The sequence below is a fragment of the Triturus cristatus genome, chromosome 10, assembly GCF_964204655.1.
Source record: "Triturus cristatus chromosome 10, aTriCri1.1, whole genome shotgun sequence".
In the NCBI taxonomy this organism is placed as follows: Eukaryota; Metazoa; Chordata; class Amphibia; order Caudata; family Salamandridae; genus Triturus; species Triturus cristatus.
In genome coordinates, this window is record NC_140593.1 from 367,742,510 (window position 1) to 367,761,629 (window position 19,120).

Here is a 19,120-nt window from a genome sequence, read left to right on the forward strand (position 1 = left end):
AAAACTATACTAAGCTTGAAAGAATTTAAAGTCAGAGATCCTGGCTTTTTTTGAAGAGGTATTGTTATTCATTGGGAAATATTTGAAGGCTACAAGATACGGTGAGGGGAAACTATTGAATCAGACCCTGGCAAGGCTTGTTTGGAAGTCTGGAGGTAAAAACTGCATTTTGTCAGTGAAATACTCATTAATCATTACATTTAACAAGGAATTAACACACTTTTTTTGCCCAAGGATTACTGTCACTATATAATGGAGCTATTGCAGAGTTCCGTCTGCCTTCCTCAAAAAGAAGGGCTCTATCATGAGACTCTTGTAACCCGGTTCGGACTGCAAGCTATGTCTTTTCTGTCAATCTCTAGCTCTTATCAGTGTGGATAATAAAATGATTCGCCAAGAGATCTTCATTATAGTCATAAGCACTCATTTGCCCTGGCCAAGTGTTGGATTTAACAAAACATCTCTTAAGAGTACATATGCCTTTATTTTGAAAAACAGATCTATAAAACAAATACTTTAGATCAGCCCATGAAAGTTTAGATGGGCCGATTTTCAGCTCTGTCCCTTCAAAACGAAACCATAATTAAACATAACTAGTCATTACAATAACCGGGTGACTATAGCACTCTTTCACAAACTTTTTTAACTGAATGGTGATCAAAAATTAGGAAAATGTAGCACATTGTTTTACCAAATAAAGAAGGCGGACTTGATAGAAGTCACGGATCATAACTTTGAAGATGGAGTATACACAAGGCGATGATGGATGGAGCGCTGAAACTTTGCAGACACTCACCCCCAGTCACAGATCTGGGTTTAATCCATCATCATTCTTTAGCTCACTTCGGGAACAGTCAAGCCCAAACTGCCAAGCCAGGTCTCCCCTGGACCAGAAACCGGCATCCTGGGACAGGTCTGGCGGTAAAACATCGAATTCACTACTTTTTTACTGCCAAGAAGAAGAAAAGAGCAACATCAAGGACAAGGAAGTCGACATAAAAAACTGTATTGATGCTGAGGGATGATTTGAAAGAAGAATAATCCCATCTGTCTGAAGAATGGGTCTTCAGTCAACTTACTGCGACTATTCCGGGACATACTCTCCTGTCAGAGAAGTATCTCCAACAGTGAGTCTCATCTACTTTAGCTAAATCACCTGAATATGGAGTTTCACCAGTACCTCGTCACTTTCGGTTATGCCTTCTGCAAAACTGGTAGTTACCCTTACGACCATGCCTGTACCACATATGGTGCCTCGATATATGCTGCCTCCACCAGCTGAATCTGCTCAGCCTATTTCTGTTCTATCAACACCGGTTAGAAGTCCAACATGTTCAAGAGGCAGTATCGAAGCTCCCAGAACACGTTATAGGAGTCCGTATTGCTGAAGCCACTAGCCGCATCTACGCAACCTAGCACCTTTTCCTTGTTTCTAGATCTCATCACTCTAGATTGGCTTGACTTTGTAGATCAGCAAGGCTACCTAGATCTACTATGTATCCAAGATCATCTAGGGCATTCCCACATTCTTCCTCTTTAATCCATTGATATTTTCCAAGACTTTAAGAAACTCCATCCATCCCGATCAGTGAAGCAGTGAAACTGCTCCCGCCATTCCAGAAAGCAAACTAAGTTTACACCAATAATTTCTTTCTTGAAAGAATTGAAAATGAAATCTCGGTACAATAAATAGCTGCTTTATGTGGAAGTCTGCACCTATTGGAGATCACAAGACTGAACAAATTAATAAAACAGGAGAATGTTTGCATATTGGCATATCACCAAATTTACCCTAGCTCCATCCAGGGGATTGGCTGAGAGCCATATGCAAGATGCTAAGTGTCACATTCCCCATCACCCAAAAGCAAATAATTTCTGTTTGGAAATGTCTGTTACTCAACCACAAGACAGCACCACAGTGGTTTTTCCAAAGTGTACGATGATGGTCACAGCCAATCTGAGGAAAAAATGTAATATTTGTCTATCCCTATCTAGATGAACAGCTCATAAAGGCAGCAACACCCCCAAGAGGTCCAGCACCACTACTATATGGAATTTGCAGTATTTCAAGTGTCTAGGACTCTGAGTTAAGCACACATTTCAACTGCGACTCCAGCGCAATCCGTCCATTACCCAGGAACCTTCTTATAAACTTTATAAGCAAAAATGTTTCTTTTGGATGAGAGATGGTGATTTATCGGTCTAAAGTGTCAAAATTCCTAAAAGTTTAGATCCCATGTCCTTGGTGTTGCTGATCTGCAAACCTCACAAAGGGTGTCCTATTCCAACCCAAGAATCCACCTCAAACTATTATCCAATGCAAGTCCAGTGAATGTGGTCAAAGAAGGAGAAAACTTACCATATTCATAATCTGCAACCAAACACTCAAGTCTTTTCTACTCATTTCAGAGCTTCATCCCTGCTTTCTCAAACAGACAATACAACAACAATGCATTACATTAACAAGGAAGGTGGCACAAGTTCCAGAGCTCTGGCTCGAGTGTTCCGAACAACCTGGAAGTGGCTGATTTCAAGGGACCCGCACTTCACAGCATTTCATCTACAGGGCATCCAAGATGCAGAAACAGACTTTCAGCAGATCAGTACAAGAGAACCATGGTTGGATGCTAAACAAGAAAATTCTACATTACATCTTTAGTGAATAGGGCTTTCCAGATGATGACTTAATCGCAAATGCAACAACCAAAATTGCTCAAATTATGCACCCAGGTTCCACCAACCGAGAATGAGAAGGAATCCTATTTTGAACATCTGGTGAAATAAATGTATCTACATGTTTCCTCCAATCCCACTGTTTCCAGCGGTGCTCCTCAACCTGAAGAAAGACAAAGCGAGGATGATGCTCATAACTCCACAGTACCCACTGTAGTGGTGGTACAGTGACCTACACCTAACAGAACTACCCCAAAATCTCCTAATCTGGTGCCAAATTTTAAATCCTAGCCTTCCATTACTGAGCCTGGCAGTTCAGTTTCTAAACTCTTGCAGTATGGTTATTGAGTCCTTCCAGAAGAATGCATAAAGATCTTAAGAGAAGTCAGATGTCCTTTTACCTCTGTGCAAACAGAAGAACTATTATCCTACCTGATTTCAAAAAGAGGAGATGCCTTCTTGATTTAGTGAAGTCTGGCCTGCTGTTTCTTCTATAATGGTACATTTAAAAGCTGTTATCGCTTACATGAAAAATCTGTCACAACCTCTTTTTTCAAAATCACAGTTGTTCAAGACTTTACAAGGTCTTGCGAAGGTATAGCCTCCCCCTAAGGAGACCTTCTCCTTCCTGAGAACTTAATATATTTTTATCTAACATAGTGTGTCCCCCTTTTGTATGTTTTTCTTAAGAATTATCTTTGCATTTTTCCTGGAAAAACGCTTTTCTATTAGCCATAACCACCTCCCGTAGGGTTTGAGAGCCAAGCCCTCTGTTGCAAGGAACCATATTTGGTGTTTCATAAAGACAAAGTACTGATGATAAATCATCCATGTTTCCTACCTAAGTTGCTATCCAATTTCCATGTTTTCAGAATTCCTAAGAAATGTTTCAGGAACAGCCTGTTCTAACCATGAACAACAACATCTGGTTTAATTTAATATATACAGGCAACTTTTTTATATTCGATAAACATAAAGCATTGTAGATACACTTTTGCATAAAACGCGTTTAAACAAGACGTACTGGACAACTTACAATACTGGTTATTAAACATTTTCAGCCCACTAGCAACCAATGAGGCTTTTATTTTGATTCTTTCAAGCTGTTTATTCTAGCATGAAGATGAGGTACAAATGATATCTAAATATGATTAACAGGTTGCCAGTTCCACACTGAGCATGCTCAGTGTTGAAAATGGTACTATTAAATTGGTTTCATCCAATAGGTCTATTTAATTCTCCAATAAGAGCATTGACAGTTGGCACTGAAATCGCACCAGTAGCGTGGAAGTTAAATATCCAATACCTAGGCTGCAGTATGTATTTAAACCAACCACATATATGACAAAAATGTTTGGCTGCAGGTAGCTTGTGCTCTGGCGGGGCAGCAATTTAAAAAGCATTACATGACTGCCTTTGCCTCACAGGAAACCATTTTTTATATTTATTTGATAAGACACCCTTAAAGTTTTTCCATTTAAGCTCTCAGATTTGGGTGCATAAAAATGTGTCATACTATACATTGACCATGTACAACATTGTGCTGCCTCTTGGCTATGTTTGTGCTGTGCTATTGGAATGCAATATACATACATTAGAAATAGTACGCCATCAGGGACCAAATGTCCAAAAGGTGTTTTCACTGTTGGTATATCTGTACCAGGAACAGAACTAGCTATAAATACAATTATTGTATTAGTTGGCCTGAAAAAAATCCTAGAACGATTAATAAAACATGTTTCAAAATTCTAATTAAATAGTAAAATTGGATTTTTGACATTTATTTGAAAAGTAATCAAATCAAATCCAAAAATAGTTTTATTCGGTTTTTGGATAAAAATCATAAATGCACAATTAATAAAAAATACACATTCATTTATATCACATCATATACTTGGTTAAAAAGAGAAATCAGGACTTTCAGGCTCTTCTTACTCTACATTACACAATAGGAAAGGATATAAAAACCTGATTCCAACTAGAAGAACAATGCATAATTATACCACTTGCTAGCGGACACTTCTTAGGTATCTTGTTTTACCTTATGCCAACATTTCATTGCATAACAATCAAGCAGAGTAACATAACTTTCATATTTACATAGTTTTCCTGCGCCTAATAACACTTTTTAAAAAAGAGGATGCAGCCGCCATAATCATTTAATTTTCCAGCGATTGTAATTTCAGGTAAGCAATTCTACATTGTCTTAAACCCAGGCTTTTTAAATTTGTAATTAAGAACCTTTTCCTAGGTAATGTGTAGAATTTACAAAATAAAATAGTATGCATCGTGGATTGATTTGAGAGGTCATCACACGGACATGGAAGTAAGTTTCATGACCAATCATTGACTTCGGGAAAAGTAATCAGTCTGTGTAATATCCCCAGACGCAAACGAGTCAAGAGCATACGGTCAAAGCTTCCATGTACTTTTATCAAGTAGGGCTGTAAACCTGAACAACTTAGCATCAATTGATTATCCATGACGGTTATTTTTTCCCTTTCTTTATTCCATCTCTTGTTCTCTAAATAGGTCAGACAGTCTATTTTTAGTGCCTCTGCCTGTATAGCTGCAGTCCAAGACCCTGTATGATCAAAAGTAATCCCCAAACAGGAGAATTTATCCGTACATTCAACTTTTCTGTCCTGAATAAAAATATTAGTTTTTTTCATCTTTTTTCCACATTTCATTGTGTATTTCTTACTGATATTCACATTTAGTCCCCTTTCTTACATAAAAAAGGCAAAATTTGTGACCGTTCTTTGCAACTCTATTTGTGTCCGCGTCATTATTACCGCGTCATCAGCATAAAGTAAAATTGGGACTGGAGTGTTATTAATAATTGGGTAGTCCTGATATACAATGAAAAAACAAACAGGGCAAGTACACAGCCTTGCCTCACTCCCTTTCTCATTGGAAATTTGGCAGAACACTCCCCCAGCTTCCCAAACCGTACCCTTGCACCTGCCTCCCTATATAATTCCCATATAAATAGGAGTAAAGGTGGGTCAACTCCCATCGTTTCAAGTACACTCCACAACTTTTCATGCTTTACACAATCAAATGCAGAACTAAGATCTACAAATGTTAAAAACAATTTTCCATCCTTTGCTATGGTATATTTGCTAATTATTAGGCTTCGGTTCAGTCCTTGCTCGATTGTACCGAGGCCTGCTCGTAACCCATATTGTAAATTGGATAGGACTCCTGTCATTTCAGCCCATAATTGTAATTTATTTAGAATTACCCTTCCCACCACTTTCAGGAGGGAATCTAAAAGGGAGATAGGGCAATAACACATTGGTTAATTTCTATCTCCCTTTTTGAAGATGGGAATCACTATTGCATCCGACCATGATGGGATAAAACCATGTCGACAACATTGATTTATAACATTAGTTAAAAGTGGTGACCACAGCTCAATGTTACTTTTGTAAATATCCACGGGGACGCCATCTGGCCCAGGAGCTTTGCCAGAGGCACTCTCGTTTATGGCACTAGTTACTTCCTTTACAGAGAAGCAGAGGATGAGAGGATGTGGTCCGTCGGCTAGACTGCTGACTTTGGTGCTGGAAACCAGGGTTCGAGCCTCGGGGTCACGTCCACATCCTGTGATTCTGGGCAAATCACTTAATCTCCCCGTGCCTGAATGTGTAATGTAAATACGGTGCTCATGTAAAGCGCTCCAATACCTTCCGGTCGAGTTCACGCTATATAAATATGCAAAAAAAAAAAAGCATATCTATAGGAAACACTGAGGGCTGGACACTATCGTCAGGCGCCTTATCATATGTCTTAGGCACATCATTGTACAGACCGTTGAACTACTGGACCCTTTAGTCCTCACTGATAGCAATATCTATGATGTCAGTGTCTCTTGTGGTAAAAAAAGGCGCGTTGACAGTTTTCCAAAAACTGCTACTATCTTTCGTGAGGCATGTATCATGTAGGGCCTGCCATGCCTCTGCTCTAAGCTGCACCTTACGATTTTTCAACGCCTGACGATATTTAAATCTAGCCTGTAGCCTTTTATCGCGATTTCTATTTGTCTTGTGTAGCTCCATTTTCAAGATCTTGTGTGCCTTACTACATTCTCGGTCAAACCAGCCCTGTTTTTTTTCATACTCCGTTTCTGTTCCATAGTTAGTATTTTCTGGATCTCTCCGCTTATATTACAGAAGGCATTTAGGACAACATCATCCCTTTCCTCAGTAAGACAAATTTCAAAGTCTTCTTTGGAGCTTTTTACAAGTTGCTTAATAAAATCCATAGGATCTATTTTTGACCACTTTAGTGAGTACCCATTCGTGCTAGCAAGGCTAATTTTTGGATTATATTGTGTGCCCATATCACTTTTACCTCTAGCATGGCTCTCCAGATCAAAGTCAATGCTAATCGGATAGTGATCACTCATTGCAATAAAATGAGTTTTAGAAGCACAAATCTTCCTGGCATATCGATTCCAGATTAAAACGAAATCAATAATAGAGTTACAGCCTCTGCCATTAAAAGTAGGCTCATAATGTACTGAGGGAATACATAAGTCATTAGCATAACCTAGATCAAACTGAAAAACTATCTCATTTAACATATCCCCCACCACTGTATGTGCAAAATGGAATGGGACATCATCTTTGTCTTTTCCTAGGCCACAAATGCCGTTTTGGCTATATTGACACAAAAAACAGTTATAATCACCCCCCCCCATATGATACATATATCACCGGGCGTCTCATCTTGTAATATATTCAGATCTTTATGTAGGGTCGTCAGTACACTTGTTGTTTTCCCTTTGGGGATGTTATTGTAGAAATTGAGTAACACAACACAAAAACCTCCTGTCACGTATATTACTAGGGGCTGATAATACTCTTGAGTTGGTAATACATTTCAATTTGTTCACCCCCTTAAGATTGGAAACATAGATGCATAGACCACCCCTGTTACACCCGTAGCCACTGATAACCGCCGCTGTATGAAACGTTTGATAGCCGTTATGTTTTTCTATTGACCAGCCAGGTTTCTTGTAGGCAGATTATAGAGTACTCATTTATAAAATTTAACCATTGGGGCTCAGATGCTTTCGTGGACAACCCTGCAATGTTCCCAAAAATTATTTTACATGCCGGTTCTCTACCGTCCTGTCTACCCTGGGTCTTAGACTTTGGATTTGGAATGAGGGTATCTACCCCAGTTGTACTTGGCACTATGTCCTTTAGTCTGGGTTCATCCTCCCATGCAGGATTATTGTTGTATTTAATAGTGTCCAGGTCCTCATATCTTTGATGGGGAATTAAATTGTGATCATTTCCCGTGCTAGAAGTGGTCCTTTGCCCAGAAATCTGGTCTTGGGTGATATCACTAGAGATTAATAGATTTTCAGGACTAATTTGGCCATCCCCTTTAGTATTCTGTGCACTCGGTCAGTCTATATCTTCAAGTGAAGTTAGCCGCTCAAAACGATTTTGAAGCGGCACATTATAGGAGCTCCACATATTAACGTGATGGGCCCTTATTTGGGTTCTATGGTGGGTCATCACTGGGGGCTGATTTAAAAAAAAAAAAAGCCCAAAGGTAAAACATTAATTTCAGTATCATTGATATGTACATTTCCTACCCTTGTCAAAACAGCGTGTACTAGGCGGGGGTCGCTAAAGGTAAATGCAATACAATCGCCCTGTAAAGTTTTACTTCCATCCCCCACCCATGCAACCCGTCTAGCCATTTTAAACTTAGCAAAATGTGCATCCGATAATCCTGTTTGTCCCCCTAGCCAAGAGAGGGATTTATTCCGTAGGGCCTCCCAAGGTTCATACACTGCTGTATGTAAGGGTGGGACATTGGCTAAAATTACTACGTATGGTGTAGCAGCTGGTGGTAAATCAAGTTGATTCTCTATGGTTTCCATGGATCTCGTAATATGTTCTCCTGCGCTGTTTTTTACTCCCTTCTTATGCGTTATAGTTTTATTAGTAACGCAAGGAAGATCTGTGTGTGACTGGCTTTACCATGCTGGGCATAGGGTTTAGTATAGTGGTTTCTGCTCGAGCTATGCTAAGTGGGGGATTATCTAGATGAGATTTAGTGAGTGAACTAGACGGTTGACAAGTTTCAGGTAGTATATTCGCCTCACTGGGGGTAGCCCTATTGTTACCTCTTAGAGATCCCTCTATAACTTCCACTCTTTCTATTGATTTCCCCAGGGCGCCAACCATATAATTATAGAGATCATCAATGTTTCTCGTAATTTTACCAATTTTGGAGATTTGGCCCTCTAATAACTTGTTCACCGTAGGTCTCCCTAGACTAACGGACTTACTACCCTCTCCTACCTTAAACTGTTTACCAGCATTTTTCTTTTTCTTATTTGGTGGATTAATCCTGGTAATTTCGACATGATTAGAAACATGTAAATCTTCATCAATCTCTGAATTTTTACATCGTTTCGAGGGAGGTTGAGAATCATACTCTGAATCACCCACATAAATGTGATCTGTTTCCTGAATACATCCATTCTTAGCAGTTTGAACGGCTAACCCTTCCAGTGCTGTAATTAAAGATGTATCCGGTGAACTAGCCCGGGTAATAGATACAGGCAACGTGCTCAATCTACCTTGCGTAAGGGTCTCTTCAACAGAAGAAATTTGTTCCTCAATAGCCCTCCTAGCTCCTGTCAGATAGGTCATCAGAGATTGTTGTCCGCCCGCTCCAGGGGTGATAATAGGTGTGGAACCCGCCTTCCTTTTGCCCATTATTTATCTAATTAGCAAGCACAAAAAAGGGTACAGTGATCTAAATACAGGAATAGTAAATCAATTCAACCTTAAGGGGGTGGGCCAGCCCGGCCTCTGTCGGTCTATGATGGGCTAAGACGGGCGTGATCTTTGCCCGGGCCGGGCACGCCCTGTGCACGTCCCACAGCTCGGGAGGCGTTGCCGTCCTTTATAGCGCTAGAGCACCACTTTCCAGCTGTCGGCGATCAGGCAGCTCCTCCCTCTCCGGTCGCAGCACCTCCCGATCCTTTCAGGGAGTGTGGCAAAGTTAATGTGAAAAACGTGCAGCAGGGACAAGGGCAAGGGAAAAAGTGCATCCTTCTGGCAGCTAGGTGAGTCCAATGTACTAAAAAACAAACAGTCGAGAAAAGTAACTTTAAGAAAGTGTACTTTGTGCTGCCTTACTGGTTTAGATCCAGTTTGCCTCTCATCTCCAGAGATTCAATACATATACTTTTCTGGCTGGTAAAGGTACTCCTCTGAAAAGTCAATGTCTTGCCTCAGGGTCCAGGAATGGGAGAGTCTTGTCAATAAGGGGTCAGTTAGGAGGGGCTATCCATCTTTAGGGCACAGGGACAGTTTATGGAACAAAAGTTGTCCTTTAGAACTCTTCCTTTGATTTGCAGAGGACTAGTGGAGCTCACAGGAACTGCTACAGTTTATTCCTTGGGTTGCTCCAGACTTGGTCTCTAACCCCAGTACGAGGGAGAATCAGGTTTGGCCTTGACAGTGGAAACAGTACCTCATCCAAATATGGGAGTTGCTGGTGGAAGGTCCAGAGTTCCTCCAGGTTGAGGGCTGATGGGAGCCATTTTATTTTGTTTCAGAACTTGCAGTAAACCTAGAGGGAAGTGCTGAAAACAGAGATGGAGGATTTGTTAAAAGTAGGTTTGGATGAGCGGTATTCTCCAATTACTGGGTAGTACACTGGATAAGGCTGGCACTGCACCACCACTTCTTGGATGTCCCTGGATCTGGTAGGAAAACATATTTTCAGGAGAACACTGCCTGACGCCTAGAAGATGACCGTAGGACTCTTGTCTCCTGCTAGCACATAAAGGTTTGAACAGCTCTCCATGGGTCAAACGGTTGACCTCCTGTTTGCCTACTCCATGGACACAAAAACAGAACTCCTAATTCCAAGAAGGCCTAGCTGATCACTGAGGACTTTACTTCTAGGAGCTTTAACGTGAGATGGCCCTGGGCTGTAGAAGCCTGCCCTAAGAACCTGATGGCTGCACGAGTGTCAGGCAAAACTAGATCAGCAGTTGAAGAAAAGTAGGATTTAGTATTTTATTCCCAATTCCAGAGTACCAGGATAAGATGTTGAGGCTTCCCCAGGGACAGTGTATCATTGGAGGGCAAGAAAAACAGATTTGCCCATCTGGGAACATTTTGTCACACTGAAAGCTGCTTTAGTGGTAGCTGATGTTAATGGTGTTCAGGAGACTTGGCCAGGTACAGCTTCCAGCTTTGTCCGCTGGTGGATTTTCAGAATCAAAGAAGTGATAAGTCCAAAGGTAAATACTTTTACTGGGGCAAGGTGGCATATCTGTCCCAGCAGCAAAGCATCCTTGGCAGCTACGAAATCCAGCTGTGTCCCACTCTGAACTTGTAGCATCAAAACTAACCACTTAAATAGGAGCTTGACAACCATGTATCAGACACCAAGAGACCTTTGCCAGTTTTGGCTTTTGATTTTGCCTCATGGCGTATGTTAACGTCTCTCAATCGCTGTTAACCACAAACTAAACATCTGCATTTTTTGGTTGGCACTTTTTTGGCTTAAATCATTAGAATTTGTGCCTCCAGTTCCTCTTTTCAGATTATGATTGTTTTGTGTTTTTCTCTGTTTTTCTAAATTGTGTTGTTTTCTTGACCTTAAAACTGTTGGTACTGCTTGAACTTAACATGCATGTCTCTGGGGCATTGCCTGCTAGTTGTACCACAGCTATAAGGGGTTGAGCAGACTCACTGAACACTGTGTTAAATTGGTAAGGGTTCTCCCCTCGCAAAATTAATTACCCTTTTCGGTCAGTTTCAATTCTTCAAAAAAGATTCCCAAGAGTCGACTCAAAACAAACTTTATAATTGAAATCTTTGGATGGCTCCTTTTGGAAATATATTCATTGTCATGCATGTGATTCCACATGTATTTCCAGTGTTACATAGTTAAAAAGTGTGAGGAAGAAGTAAAAGACAAATGTTGCTTTCTCCCATGAATCTGATCTCAATAATCTCTCTCCAAAATTTTTTATCAAACAAGCATTTTAACTTTGCCAAATGCATTAGTATGAGAAACTTATAGTACACTCAAAAATGTGCTTCCAAATTTGGATGAATAATATGACTACACCAACATCTGTGGAAATGGTGACCGATAAGTTGTAACACTAAGATCAATATGTTTTAAGTTTGGTATAGCTTCATGGAATTGTATGTGAAGTCTGCTTGGCTAGATTGGTACACTTTGCTCTGATCATTTCTTGGTGCTTCACTCTTCTAATTTTCTCTAACTTTATCTGGTTCTTAACTTAACTCTGCAGCACGTTTCAAGAGCCTTTAGATTCCCATTTTTCTTCCCAGTATGTTTCTGCTCTGTATAGCATTTCGCTGATATACTTGACAAGATTGTTTTACATAATTAAATATTTCCTTTCAGTTTTATCAACTTATAGTTATTTCATTAACTGAAAATATAACAAAAACAATTCCAAAATATTTTCAACTATTCCCATGTGAATGTGTAGAGTGATGATGCAATGTTAACGGTAACTGCCAATATCAATTGATATTTTTGTTTCACCCTCTACAGGTGAAAAAAGATTTGAATGCCCAGAATGTTCTAAGCGGTTTATGAGAAGTGACCATCTCTCCAAACATGTAAAAACACATCAGAACAAGAAAGGTGGTGGAACAGCTCTTGCTATTGTTACCTCAGGAGAGCTGGACCCGGCTGTTACTGAGGTGCTAGGTTCTCCAAGAATTGTCACCGTTGCAGCCATTTCTCCAGATTCAAACCCAGCAACCCCCAATGTTTCGTCAAATATGGATGAATTCTGAATTAAATATGCACAAACTCTTTATAATGCACTTAAGTTCGCCTACTTTCTAAGGAGTGGACACCAGCTACAAAATGAACTAAGCAATCACGTTGTACAGTCCTGATTTTAGTACATATTTCAATATGTACGTACTGTAGAGAAGGTTGGATTATGTCAATTTGAGCACCCAGGAGTTTTTTTCTAGGACAGAAACTTGGGACATCTATTTATTAGAGGCATAGATATGGAGTATTTAATCCATAATTTTACATTTTTGTTATGTGATGTGGATGGATAGCGCATTGTGGGTGTCATACACAATGTTGCTTGTTCTTACAGCACTATTGTATTTCTTTGTACAGTCAGATAATATCAAAACATATCGTATAATTACCTTTAATTGTGATTACTTTCATACTGTGGTACTTCAGCAAAAATCATTTTAGCATTTTGGTGAGAATTTTCTTCCCTTAAGCCACACCACAATGGATATCTGTATTTACTCAGTGGTATTGGTTTATATTTGTTAAATATTTTTTTTCTGAATTTGATGTATAGTGCTCATAGGTATTTCATTCTATAACACATTTTAATTTAAATATGTGAGGTAAGTATCTTATCTCATGCTAGAAAACGTACAGTTGGATTCGTATATAGCTGCCGCACAAGTGTGTGCTCCCATTTATGTAATCATGGCCACTACATTGTAGTAGTGGGTTTATTGACAATCAACTCAAATGTATTCATAAGATGTTGAAACAAGTAACCTTTTGAAAATGATGCACCGTAAAAATGAATACAATGCACTGCTATCATTTATTCATAACTTTAAAATATTCACATTGACTTAAGTAGTGAGAAAGGACACCAAAGAAAGACGTTTATATATCACCTGTGTTGTAATTATGAAATACATGTTTACTAATGAAGAGAAATTAATATTCTATCACTTAATGAAAAAGAATCTGTATAGAGGTATGATGGACTACTGTAAACATCAAGGCAGTCAACCCTTTATTGGTTCCTGTGACAAGCTCGGACAAGAAGCTGACAATGGCCTCACTGCCTGTTATTTGCTTTACATAATGATTAGCAAGGCTTTAATTTGAGACTCATTTTCTTCTAATAAGTGTAACTTCAACTAATTTATTTTATTTGATCCCTGTGCTGTAGTATGCAGCTAGCCTGCTGACATGGTAGCAGTGTGAATCTGTCAGATTACATCATGTTTATGGGGTACTTAAAAGTTATGTGGTAAAATATTCGAGGTAGTAAGCAGTCAAATCATTTATTATTAAATATTTTTGAAAGGTACATCATGTAACTTTTGAAATGCATAACACATCAGTTTAATTTGGTGACCAAAATCATGCCATTATCCCCTCAGTCAGTAGCCATTAGTAAACCTAAATAAATGCTTATGATATTGCAAAATATTTTTACAGTGAAGCACAGTAAACTTTTTTATTTTTAATAGTTAACCTGGACCCATTTTACTAGAAAAACATACACGTACAGACGAATGTTCCACTTTTCCCCTCATATTGCTTCAAAATGATTTTTGGAAATAACAACCATTTTGCCTGGGAACACTTTGCCTGCGTTCTCTCATACTTCCAAGCCAGCTCTACAATTGATCTTTCTAGATGATAAAAATTATACTGGCTGTTGATTACGTTCCTAAACTGATTAACATAGTCAATTATGTTCTTTTTCATAGATTTATTGTGCTCAACATAACTGAAATGTGTTGCATCCCCTTTGAAAAAGATTGTGTATTTTTCTTTATTGGCAACCATAATGTATACTGAATACATCTAAAATGCAGTCCCTAAACTTCCCATAATTGGATTTTTAGTAATTTTGGAAAGTAGATAATAAAGGTTTTGAGAAACAAACTTTTATTATTGTTCTGGATGAACAACCATTAACAGTTGTTTATCATGAGGAAAAATACCTTTAGAGTGGTATAACACTTTCAGGATTTATGGAATAAATCAAGATATATAAAACTATTTATTTAGAGTTTTTTCAGAAAGATTATCTACACACTGGTATTATTCATTTCATAAAAAGCTAATGTTGATTGCAGACGTTAATGTAAAGGTTTTCTTCAAACAAGTTTTATCAAACGTCCCACAAAATTGAAAGGTCTTCTTGCCCTATTTTTAAAGCATATAATTTTTGCAAATTATTTGTATTCTTTTCTTTGTGCACTAGTTTTCATTTGTGTATTTACACACACTCATATACACACACAACATGTTTTTTTACTGTTATTGATCAAATTACAGTGGTATCATGAATTGTAATGCATGCGGGTGGTGTAGTTCCGTAGAACCCATTTTGTCTAATTCGTAAAATTTACTTTAGTCCAGTGAATTAGGATTCCAACCAATTGTAAATTCAGAATTTAATTCTTTACCAAAGTTCACCATAGAGTACCACTTGTATTATAGTCTGATAATACTGTCTATTGGTTTTGATTCCGCTCGCATACAACTCTGCTCTAATCCTTGTGATTTATTTTCCTGCCACCAAAATTTAGTTGCATTATTTGGAGGATAAAATAATGAAAAGTGTTCGGTGTCAGGGTTCATAAGTCTACAGAGGAGTCAGTTGATATTATAGAGAATAAGAAGGCAGACTAATGACTGGTTCACAATTTGAGTGGTAGGTAGGTTAGTCATTTGCTGCTGTATGACTACACCTATATTTGCAGCTTTCTTGGAATTTACAAAATAATTGAGTCTTTGGGTGAAGTTCAGATGAGCAGTACTACAGTTCATGATCATTTTCACATGCAGAAATCCAGCAGGTCTGTCTGTAAAACCAAAGTACATTTTCATTGTTATTATTATTCTTTTTTCTGACTGTGATTTTTTTAATACGCTCCTATCTTCGAGAAGTGTAAATCTCCCACTGGCTCTAGGGGTTGAAAATACCCTCAAAAGATTTGTGAAAAACCACAAAAGTGTACATTTGTGGGCCTTGACCTCATTTTGTTGAGATGTTCCTGCCGTGGAATGCCCACCGTGCCTCTGAGATGTATATATTGCCACTTAAAATCCTTCCAGTAAATATATTTATGAGGGTAAAATATGGTCATTCCTGGTTTTGTGAACCAGGAACATGATTTCACCTTTTTACATAAAGTTATTTTTGTAGGCAACCTTGATAAATAGTCTGAGGGCACTGAGGTAACATATTCAGTCTGGTAGGATCCCGGTAGTTTATCCTATGTTAAACAAGACATTCTCACTCCCTGGCTCTCTCTTTCTCATACACAAACAACAGTTGTGATGTCCTGACTGAATGGTAATACGTTGTATCATCTGGAATGGCACAGTAGTGTAACTCACTTGGTCAGTGAGTGAGTAAGGTTTTTCCCAGGATTAAACAAATCTACATCTATTTTATGTGATCCATACAACTGGTATATGTATTTTTTTTTTGTTGGCTTTTCGTTTGAAATGGAAGGTACTGTCGCATTTATTTCTCAAAATAACCTGGTGTGCGTGTTTGTGCATGCATATGAAAACGTAGGAATTATTGTAATGACATCTATTTAACTGCTTTGTGATGGGAGTTACACGTTACCCTTGCATCTCTTGCAATCAATAAGCACTGAGTTGTATGTGATAAATGATATGACATCTATATCAAGTTAGCAAGAGTAGCACATAGAATTGTTAGAATTAGTTAAGCATGGATTTGTTTTGTTGAGTGCATTTTGAATGTGCGTTAAAGCTATCCACAGGGCTTTAGTGCATACATTTGGTTTGTATTTTGTTATTAAAAAAGTATATTAATGCTTGGCCTAATTGGACACGCCTATTCTTTTGCATTGAGCAGTTGTACTGTGTTCCTCGTGTGCACGGACAAATAGACAGTAATATTAGGAAAAGAAGGGAGAGAAAGGGATTCACATTCATTTAATGGTGGACACACACTTCTGGATTCCTGACCATGAAGAGTGTTGATAAAGGTGCAAAAACCGAGCTTTTACACACCTCTCCAGTAGTAGCCCTCTTAAATTGTCAAGGTTTGACCACAGTGTCTTCTGTTCACATTCCTAGTGTAATACCAATTTTGGATAGCGTTTAAGCATTTTTCTACTAGACTTTCAGTAGATGCACAATTTTGTGTGCACTTTTTTTAGTTTGGAAAGGGTTAAGTAAAATACCTTGTTTCTTTTTCGAAAGGAAATACACAATTAGGCTGAAATATATGAAGATGTTGGCGATTCAATTAAGGTTGGATTTCAGTAGACCGGTATATTTTGATAGCACTGCTTTTTCAATAAATATGGATACGTGTATATTAGAATAAGCGTCCTTGAATGACTTTTTCTCAGAATTGCATATTTTTCTTACAGTATAATGTGTCCCTTCCTCAAGTTTTTAAATAAATTGCAATCGTAATCAATGTAATAATTGACACTGCCCCATAGAATACATTTATGCTGAATGTCCTTTTGTCTGATAACAAGCTTTGCTAATTAAAGTTAGCAGATCTTATTTATGGTGATCAGTTTCAAGTTTCCAGAGGATTGTAGTTCTAAAGTTTGATTTCCCTATAAGAAGCCATTCAGATCAGCTGCAGTTTAATTTGTTATACATCTGCCATAATAAATAATACCCACATTGTATCTTTACTCTATACAGCCAGCGGGCGCTATACATTTTCCGACGGAAGCCAGTTCAGTTATGTGCTATTTGTTTTACAAAAACTAATATTAAAAAGGTGCACTGTGTGTGCCTTTTTTCAGTATTATACATGCATTTGCACGTATATGTAGATGCATGTGTGTAAATCTATTATTCAAAATTGACAAGCCCATTTTAAATTTATTAATAAATGTGGCAGTGTTTAGCAGTGGCAGTGTAATACAATTTGTGACCCAGTGAATAATTGACCACCAGAGTTAAAAAGATTTGATGTCTTAGTTCATATAGCATTTCAAGATTATTGTTTTGAATGATAAGATATTGAGTATGGCAGTTTTGTTTTAGTTGACTGATATGTGTACGTAATGTTGAATGTCTGATAAATGACCTACTGTTTGCATTTCAGAGTTCTTTCTCTTTGCTACTTTTATAAAGAAGTTTCTGTCATGTAATTATCTGTACTTAAACATATTTGTCATGTTATATGCCCACTGTTCAATACTTGGGTTTTCCCATAAAATATTTGCTTAGAAGTTTGTATCTAATATTATTAGGAAGTGAGCACAAGTCATTCGTCAGATTCAATATTGTAGGATGAAGTAGTCCAATGTGTCAATCTTAAGTGAGCGTGATATAAAGGTCCTTTTTCCCATTTCATTACAATTTCATTGCAACTGGATTTGTGTTGGAGTCTTCCTTTAAATGCTCTGTATTATTGTGCATGTAAACAGTCATCAAAAATGTAAGTAAAACAGAAGGTAATACATTTATCATAATGTTAAAAGGAAAAAAATGAAATGTTAAAATTGGAAATGTTTTGTGAAAATCCTTGTATGAAACATTTTGTATTAAATAAACTGTATTGGTTCTTATAAAAAGCCAGCTGAAGAAAATCAGATCCAAGGTCCCAAAACTTAGACCCTGAAGCCTTTTGCCAGTAAATCCTCTGTAGGATAATTTAAGATTTCTACTTGACTGATTTGTACAAACTTGTTTCTCATACATTTGAAAATAAAATCATGATGTACAAGTTGTTTCCTGCCCTAAGGCATTTACAGTAAAGCATTAAAAAGCCCCTCAGATTTAAATGTTTAATTGATTTTTAAATAATGATGTGTAAACAAAAAAATGTATGTGAATATGTTCTCCTGTGTGCCACTTTCAGAGTATTCCCTTCACTTAATCCTCTGATATTAAATGGATCTCTGGAAAAAAAATACTCCCATATCCCAGCTTTCTTTCATGTAGACTCATTTTACTTCCTCACCAGAAGGCTAGGAGAATGGATCCTTTTGTGCAGCAAAAAAACGAAAGCTTGGGAAGCCTATGATGGCGGCTGGCACATTTATGCCCCAAGCACTGCCCGGTTAATTTATAATGCCTAAAATTCATCCATACGTGTGACTTAAATGTGCCTTTTCCTGGCTTAATCACTTACCATTTTACTCCATGGCCTCATGTAACATAGATTTGTAACCTGGAAGACAGCTGTCATAGTTGAAGTTGCCTCTCCCAGTAGACTCTTAATCTTAAAGCTCTTTCATTTAGCCTGCCCTACATTGTTATCTACAAAGACAAGCTTTTTGTTTGAATAGTCCCCAAGAGATGTATAAATATATATTTTTTTGCTTTGGTTAGATGACCTTCTCTTTCAGCTCAGGACGTTACACAATTTAGACATTTCTAAGTGTATTACTTGCAGCGTATAAAACCATTCATGGTATCTAAGAATCTAATATTTCTTAGATTTTTAAATTCCTTATTGGGTTTTGTCATGATATTAATAGTTTACATTGGCATTTCCAGGTTGTACACACACACAAAGGACTTCCATATCATGTGTACACTGGATATCTGCACATATGGTGCTTTTGAGTTTAACAATAGCAAAGTAACCTTTACCTCATAGTACAGTTGGTGTACTCGCTGTGTGCTGTTCCTAGTCTGTAATATACTTCTC

At 38.0% G+C, this 19,120-nt stretch overlaps 1 protein-coding gene across 2 annotated transcripts in view; it reads left to right on the plus strand.

The window, feature by feature from the left end:
* Positions 1-18,248, plus strand: part of SP4 (Sp4 transcription factor) — a 105,652-nt gene extending 87,404 nt beyond the window's left edge. For both annotated transcript variants that reach the window (XM_085631594.1, XM_085631593.1), the window contains exon 6: positions 12,262-18,248. In XM_085631594.1, the coding sequence (XP_085487720.1) occupies positions 12,262-12,509 (248 nt within the window). In that variant the 3' untranslated portion in view covers positions 12,510-18,248. The remainder of the gene's footprint in view (positions 1-12,261) is intronic.
* The last annotated feature ends 872 nt before the right edge of the window (positions 18,249-19,120 follow it).